The 8,439-nt window shown below is 38.4% G+C and overlaps 1 protein-coding gene across 1 annotated transcript; it reads left to right on the forward strand.

Annotated features, from left to right (window-relative positions):
• Nucleotides 1-286: 286 nt before the first annotated feature.
• Nucleotides 287-7,951, forward strand: LOC110631389 (ribonuclease TUDOR 1). The gene is made up of 17 exons (XM_021779201.2): nt 287-445; nt 942-1,118; nt 1,492-1,566; nt 1,714-1,827; nt 1,911-2,015; nt 2,651-2,857; nt 2,969-3,178; nt 3,263-3,370; nt 4,547-4,717; nt 4,805-5,002; nt 5,082-5,444; nt 5,522-5,752; nt 5,836-6,024; nt 6,111-6,188; nt 6,276-6,470; nt 6,728-7,105; nt 7,402-7,951. Exons 2-17 carry the CDS (start codon nt 960-962, stop codon nt 7,588-7,590), a joined length of 2,970 nt encoding a protein of 989 aa, XP_021634893.1. The 5' UTR covers nt 287-445; nt 942-959; the 3' UTR covers nt 7,591-7,951.
• The last annotated feature ends 488 nt before the right edge of the window (nt 7,952-8,439 follow it).

Here is an 8,439-nt window from a genome sequence, read left to right on the forward strand (position 1 = left end):
AGAGCTAATTAGCAGTGAATAAGTTATGGTGACACAAAAAACAACAGTTGCGAGACACAGCACGGTACAACTAAGACTCCTTCAAAAATGTATATATATATATATTTTTTATAAAAAATTTAAAATTAAAAACTATTTATTTATCAAATGCCAAATTTAGATAAAATAAAATAAAATCCCATATCAAAGTAGTTGCATAATCGAAATCTCTTGTAGTGGTACTTGAGTAATTTTGCCCAACAATGATGGTATATTCACTGTCAGCTCTCTCTTCCCTGGCTTATATCTCCATTTTGGATACGCTTGACACGCGCTCTCGCTCTCTCTCCAGTATCTCCACCTGATCCGCCGTCTCACTATAAAAATCGATCTGCTCGACTCACTCTTATTGCATATTTTTCTTCTCATTGTTTCTCTCCAGGGATAACGCAATTGAGAGATCCAGGTAAGTGTCAATTTTTTCCTTGCAGATCTATTCCTGTTATGTGTTTTTACATGAAGATTTGTTAGCTGTGTGATTCAGTTGTCGTTTTCAGATTCAACGCTTATTTTTTTTTGGTTATCTTTCTGAACTAATGATTTTCCTGATCGAATAATAGATCGAGCTGTTTGATCATTCTTCTGTTGATTTTCTTGTCTGGTTTAGTGATTTTGTTTCTTTAGTTTCGATGAATTCGATGTTTTGGATCTCAAGCTTTTAGGGGTGTAAATTTTGATATTTCTCTATGTTTCATTTTGTTTATCGGTTTCTGTGAATCGCGATGGATATTGATATTACCTACACTTCTACTTTTCATTTTTCTTCCCAGCTTGTGACGATTGTGGATCAACAATGGTTCACACTTTGTTTGCGAATTATGAACACCTTTTAACGTTGTTGAATTTCTTTCTCAATCTCGTCTGTGAATGTATTAACCTGAATTGTTTTGATATGTCCGTAGATCGTTTTAGTTGTTGAGATGGCAACATCAAAAGGTGGGGCCACGGGATGGTACAGTGCAAAAGTGAAAGCTGTTCCGTCAGGGGACTCGTTGGTTTTAACGGCCAAGTCCAGCAACAAGCCTGGCCCTCCACCAGAAAGGACCATTACACTGTCTTCTCTTATTGCTCCAAGACTGGTAAAGACCGTTTGTGCTTTGCATTTTGTTCTCAGGATTAATGTGTTCCTGTTTGTGGCTAAACAATTTGTAAAGCTTTTATTTTTACTGTAAATTGAATGCTCCTCAAAGTATTTCCTTTAAGTAAAAAGTTGAATGATCTATATCATTATCTGGGCTATTTTGAAGATCTAAATTGTGCTGTATGACAGTGTCAGGATTTCAATGTCTTTGTCGTTCTTCAGTTCAATTTGTGGCCTTCAGCAGTTTCATTTAACGTTCACTGATCACATTGATTATATTTTTTTCCCTCAATGCAAAATTTTAGCTTTATAAAGGTTGAGTTGAACTTTTGACTAAAATTGGAATATTATGACTATATATGTTGTCTTAGGCACGTAGAGGAGGCGTTGATGAGCCCTTTGCCTGGGAGAGCAGAGAGTTTTTGAGGAAGCTGTGCATTGGAAAGGTGACTATTTACAAGTAGATTGCAACTATAGTTTGTGCGTATGTGTACATATGTCTCTATGTAGCTAGGAAAGAGAAAAGTGGGGTGGGGTGTTTGAATTACATGTTCCAGTATCTAGTGTTTTACATCTAGCCCTTTGTATCACAGGATGTCATATTCAAGATAGATTATGCTGTACCTTCCATTGGCAGAGAATTTGGGAGTGTGTTTATCAATGACCAAAATGTCGGAGCTTTAATTGTTTCAGAAGGCTGGGCAAAGGTTGTATTTCATTGTTTTGACAGGCTACTTAGTTTATTCTGATTTATTATTTTGTGGGTATTAACTGAATCAATGAGCTTCAGGTCAGGGAGCAGGGTCAGCAGAAAGGTGAGGCCAGTCCTTTTCTTGCTGAATATCAAGTCCTTGAAGAACAAGCAAAGCAGAATGGCCGGGGTCGGTGGAGTAAGGTTGGTTCCTGCCTTGCTGCTGTTGCTCTTCTTTCGTTCTTTCCCCCCCCCCCCCCGCCCCCCCACAAACATCTCATTCACTCTTCCTTCCAATCAAAAATCTGAATTTCTGCCTTGTATTGTTTTCCAAAGTTTTGTCCCATGGGGTGTTAAAAACACTTGTATTACTTGATTTAGTTCAGTTGGATTTTAGTTGCATGATACTCAGTGATGTTTTTGGAAATCACAACTCATACAAACAAATAGGAGAATCTAAATTTGTAATGTTATATTAATAGGATAAACAATTCAGTGTTAGCAAGTAGAATACCAGTACTTATGATGGGAAGCAGAGGAGTGCTGTTTCTAATTGTAAAATTAGAGTTTACCATATTTAATGCTTGTACCATAGGTTGCTCATGATGTGGAGCTGCTGTACCCATTTGCTCAATTTGCTTGATGTGATATGGTTCTGATCATGTGCAGTATGGTTGATCTTTGAAATTTGGCTGCAATTTTAACAGCCCAAATGGTGAAAATTGTGATGCTGTATTTCTGGGCAAAGTCTTATTTGACAAATTTCAATATTTTTACTTATTATTTTTGGCAAATAGGAATTCACTAAATCCACTGATCTTTCAAATTTCTGATTGTAGGCACCTGGTGCTGCTGAGGCATCCATCAGAAATCTACCTCCGTCTGCCATTGGCGATCCTAGTAACTTGGATGCCATGGGTCTGCTTGCTGCAAACAAAGGCAGACCCATGCAAGGCATTGTGGAGCAAGTTCGTGATGGCAGTTCCATCCGTGTCTATTTGCTTCCAGAATTTCAGTTTGTCCAGGTGTTTGTTGCTGGAATCCAGGTACATCCAATTACACATCATTATTCCTCCCATCTTGTTTTGTTTACGTAACTGTCCTACTGGTAGTTTTACATGCCCACTTAACATCTGCGATTTTCCTGTTTAAGTTAGGCCCCATCAATGGGTAGAAGAGCAGCATCAGAAACTCCCTTGGAAAAAGGATTAAACTCTGATGAGCAAAATGGAGATACTTCTGAACCTCGAGCACCTTTAACCACTGCACAGAGACTTGCAGTTGCTACAGCATCTACTGAAGTTGCTCCTGATCCATTTGGAATTGATGCCAAATATTTTACTGAGCAACGTGTTTTGAATAGAGATGTAAGCATAATGCTTTCTTTTTTTTTTTCAAGTTCCCGCCAATACCTTGTTCCCTATATGGACTAATTCTATTTGGTTTTATAGGTCCGCATTGTCCTGGAAGGGGTTGACAAATTCAGCAACTTGATTGGATCAGTTTATTACCCCGATGGGGAGTCGGCAAAGGACCTGGCTCTGGATCTTGTAGAAAATGTATGTATTTGAATATTGTGTGATTATGTTGATCATAGATTCTAATAATTTATGATGAAGCTATTGTTAGAAAAAACAAAATAGGTTGCTTTGCTTCTTTACCTTCACCTTTACAATTTTTTTACTTACTTCTAAGGGATGTTCTCTGTGGGTTGCCTCATTTTAAAGTGTTGAGACTGATTATCTCAAGCCAAAAGAAAGAAAAGTGATGACCTTGTTGGACAATGTTCATAGGAAGGGCTTTGGATTGAAACATGAGCCCATGTATCACATTAATAGCAAAGAAAACTTGAAAGCAAAACTATGTGTTGTGTATATCCTTTTGTGAGGTGAGGCATCCTTTTTTTGCCTGTGTTTATCTATTGTAAATTTATAGCTATAAAACATGGTGATGCTTTAACCCCCCCAAACTGCTATGGATGTTGAAGATGTGCGGCAAAATTTGCTTTCTTGCACATGAAGGAAAGATGTCTGTTCTTTTTTCTTTTTGGCAATAGAAAGGGGAGCAAGAACTCTAACTGAAACTAAGAATTATGGAACGTATCATAGGCATGCCACAAACATATGAGAAATCCAATCAATGAAATGAGACTGTGGGCATTGAAGCACATGAACCCCCGAGATCAAAAGAGAAGGCAAAATCTGCTATAACCAGTCTGCAATTATTAGCTTTCCTCCAAACATTATCAACCTTAACATGCCAGTCCTTTTGTAACAAAGATCTGATAGGGTTAACCGGAGCAGACACACTGCCTGAGGCTTTAACTAAGCTATTTGCCATCTGGACTGCCGAAAGATTGTCATATTCAACCCAGAGATTATGCACACCCAGTTGCCCTTGAGACTTTAACCCCTCTAGTAACGCTCACAGCTCAGCCATAGGAACTGAACCTGTACCCTATTTTGCTGTGAAACCAGCCACCCACTTACCACGGGGTGTTATTCTTTTGACTTGTTTGTTTTGTGCAGATTTGCTTTCTGTATTATCAGTTCTAATGTCAATAGCTTATGGTTAAATGTAGTGTAAAAGGAATATCAGATATGTTTCTGTTTCCTTTTGTATGGTTTTCATTTAATTGTATACCTTGTCTGCAAAAGTGGTCACATTAACTTTTTCAATGTCCTTCCAGAGCTATGTTGACTCTGAATAGCTTTCTATTTTCCTTTCTAATGCAGGGTCTGGCTAAATATGTTGAATGGAGTGCCAACATGATGGAAGATGATGCTAAGCGGCGGCTGAAGAATGCAGAACTTCAAGCCAAGAAAAGCCGCTTGAGGATCTGGACAAATTACGTGCCCCCTCCTACAAATTCCAAAGCAATTCATGATCAGAACTTCACAGGAAAGGTAATATTTTTACCTACTATTTGTTCTGAAATTTTTATAATCTTTTTGAGCAAAGATACTCAATAGCTAAATTTGGCTTTTCTCCAGGTAGTGGAGGTTGTAAGTGGTGATTGCATGATTGTGGCTGATGATTCTGTCCCATATGGAAGTCCATTGGCAGAAAGACGGGTCAATCTATCAAGTATCAAGTGTCCGAAAATGGGTAATCCTCGTAGAGATGAAAAGCCTGAGAACTATGCCCGGGAGGCAAAGGATTTTCTGAGACGTCGCCTTATTGGGCAACAAGTATGGAACTAACAGCTTTTTCATTTCATCATGCTGATCATAAGAATTATGTTATATGATACATTTGTATGTTTTTCAGGTGAATGTGCAAATGGAGTACTCTAGGAAGGTCACCATGGGAGATGGACCTACAGCTGCTACTGGGTCTGGAGATCTGAGAGTAATGGATTTTGGATCAGTATTTGAGTTATCTTCTAATGGGGGTGATACAGATGAAGTGCCTCCAGCTTCATCAGCTGCTGGAAGTCAGCAAGCTGGGGTTAATATTGGTGAGTTGATGGTTTCTCGTGGCTATGGAACTGTGATTCGGCATAGGGACTTTGAGGAACGATCAAACTATTATGATGCCCTCCTTGCGGCTGAGTCACGTGCTTCAGCTATGAAGAGAGGAGTGCACTCTAACAAGGAACCTCCAGTCACACATATAACAGACCTTACCACGGTTAGAATAAACTGTCTTGCTGCATTTTTCTTTTCCACCATCATGTACATCCTGCAAATTTAATATACTTCTCTCAGGCATCAGCCAAGAAAGCTAGAGATTTCTTGCCCTTCCTGCATCGCAATAGGAAAATTTCTGCTGTAGTGGAATATGTGCTTAGCGGTCACCGTTTTAAGCTTTTGATTCCCAAGGAGACATGCAGCATTGCTTTTTCATTCTCTGGTGTCAGATGTCCTGGTCGCGATGAACCATATTCAGATGAAGCAATTGCATTAATGAGACGCAGGATTATGCAGAGAGAAGCTGAGGTATTGATTTTGTTTAGGCCTCCTATTTGCTGCCTGATTGCTTTCCTTCTATTGAGTTTTGATGAATGTTCTTTGGTATATAGATTGAAGTAGAAACTGTTGATAGAACTGGAACTTTCTTGGGATCTCTGTGGGAGTCAAGGACTAACATGGCGGTGGTTCTTCTTGAAGCTGGCCTTGCAAAGTTACAAACTTCCTTTGGCATTGACAGAATCCCTGATGCTCATCTGCTTGAACAAGCTGAACAATCTGCAAAAAACAAGAAACTGAAAGTAAGTTGTATTCATAATTAGTTGGCTGTTATATCATTGTTTGCCTTCCTGCTTATTATTTGATAAATGAAATGAAATTGTTGTAGATCTGGGAGAATTATGTTGAAGGAGAGGAAGTTTCTAATGGCCCAGCTGTTGAAAACAAACAGAAAGAAGTGATAAAGGTATTATGATTGGATAAAGTGGCAACATTATATGTTCTAACATGGATTGCGAGCTGTAACATATAATAATTTACTATTTTCTTCCAGGTGGTGGTTACAGAAGTCCTAGGTGGTGGTAAGTTTTATGTCCAGACAGTTGGAGATAAAAATGTTGCCTCTATTCAGCAACAACTTGCTTCCTTGAATCTCCAAGAAGCTCCTGTTATTGGTGCTTTTAATCCTAAGAAGGGAGACATTGTTCTTGCTCAGTTTAGTGCAGATAATTCATGGAACCGAGCAATGGTGAGAATCAGAATATGCCACTTTGTTTACTTAATCCTTCTATCATCTGAATTGTAGGTCTTTCTACTAGTGAATCATATAATGTCATTGATGTGCCTTAATAATATGCAATTGTTTCATAGATAATAGTGTTATGTTTTCACTGCTTGCCAAAGTAGGATCACCCTTTTTCCCTATTTCTTTGAAGTTCAATTTTCATTTGTGATTGGCGTGATCATTGTAGTTTGTGCTGAATTTTTACTATTTGACTTGTAAAGATTGTAAATGCACCTCGTGGAGCCGTGGAATCCATGAAGGACAAGTTTGAGGTATTCTACATTGATTATGGAAATCAGGAGGCGGTTACATACAGTCAGTTGCGGCCTCTTGACCCTTCAGTGTCCTTGGCACCTGGTCTTGCTCAGCTGTGCAGTCTTGCATATATTAAGGTTCCAGACTTGGAAGAGGATTGTGGTCCAGAAGCAGCCGAGTTTTTGAGTGCTAATACTTTAAGCAGTTCAAAAGAGTTTAGGGCTAAGGTAGAGGAGAGGGATACTTCTGGGGGGAAGGTTAAAGGACAAGGAACTGGGCCAATTCTCATTGTAACTCTGGTTGCTGTGGATTCTGAGATCAGCATAAATGCGGCCTTGGTACAGGTATGATTTGTATGAAAAGTTGTGAAAAGCTTGATCATAATCATTAGCACTTTTAAAGTTTTGTGCTGTGATCAGTAAAAGTGTTCTCCACTATAATTCCTAAATTGAGAAATTTAACTCACTCGGTTATGATGTGCCGAGTCAGTGTCCTTGCTGAGTCAATTGATTTACTTTGTAATATTGCAGTTTCTTTTTCTGTCATGAAATTTTTCATTGATTTGACGGAGCATTTAGTTGCCATTTTCTTGCTTTTGGTTAAGCAACTTCTCTAACTTATTAAATATTTGAATTTTTAGGAAGGACTTGCCAGGATAGAGAAGAGGAAGAAGTGGGACTCCAAGGACAGACAGGTGGCCCTTGATAACTTGGAGAAGTTCCAAGACGAAGCGCGTGCTGATAGGCGTGGGATATGGACGTATGGAGATATCCAGTCAGATGATGAGGAAATGGCCCCTCCTGTTAGGAAGGCTGGCGGTCGTCGATGACCAACTCATCTAGCCCAGGTAGACTGGAGCTAAGAAAAATGGAAAAAAAGGCAACTGGCCTCAGATTAGTAAGTTATAGGCAAGATCGTTCCATTTTAGAATATGAGAGAGCAAGCAAAAGCGTAAAACTAAAGTTTTGTTGTTTTCTTTTTTTAATTTTATTTTTCTAAGATTTCTTTTTAGGTGAGGACAATTTCTTTTACACGTCTTAATAAGGTAAACTAAATCCAGTGGGTTGAGTTGCGATGTGAAAAATTATAAACAATTTTTGCTGTTAAGCGGAGTTTATGATGTCGGTATGATGTCACGTCCTTTGTGCTTATTTATCTATTTACCAGTTGTGTCCCTTTCGGGATAAAAATTATTGCCTTATATTCTAAAACGTACCCCCAAAATCTCTGCAGGACATTCTGCATCTTGTTAAGACTTGCACTGGCTTAGTTGCGTTGCATTTGCGCTTTTATGAGCGCTTCTGCAAGTTGATTACAACGGCGTCGGCCGTTGAGCATCCTTCTGGACGATATCCCAAGAGTCATCCGGATTGCGGACAATACTGTAAGGTTTTTGAGGGTCCAAATGAATCGTATTTTATATCAAAACAAAATAAAACTTATTTAGAGTTTGATTTGCATTTTAGTTATTCACTGGAATCATTTCTGTACTGTTTCACATTCGAACAAAAAGTTAATTTCTTTTTGAATTCATGAACATAATATAAAATTATTTGAAAAACTGAAATCGAAGAAAATGATTTGAAACTGTATTGAAATGCTTTATTAAAATCGTGTTGTTCTCTTATGCAACTTCTTGAGTCGTGATTATTTTAAAATTTTAGATAGTTTGAAATGT

This window comes from Manihot esculenta, chromosome 14 (assembly GCF_001659605.2).
Source record: "Manihot esculenta cultivar AM560-2 chromosome 14, M.esculenta_v8, whole genome shotgun sequence".
In the NCBI taxonomy this organism is placed as follows: Eukaryota; Viridiplantae; Streptophyta; class Magnoliopsida; order Malpighiales; family Euphorbiaceae; genus Manihot; species Manihot esculenta.

Coding starts and splice junctions, on each gene's coding strand:
- LOC110631389 (XM_021779201.2), top strand. CDS start 960: ATGGCAACATCAAAAGGTGGGGCCACGGGATGGTACAGTGCAAAAGTG. Junction 3,371..4,546: donor CTCTGGATCTTGTAGAAAAT/GTATGTATTTGA, acceptor TTTCTAATGCAG/GGTCTGGCTAAATATGTTGA. Junction 6,471..6,727: donor ATTCATGGAACCGAGCAATG/GTGAGAATCAGA, acceptor TGACTTGTAAAG/ATTGTAAATGCACCTCGTGG.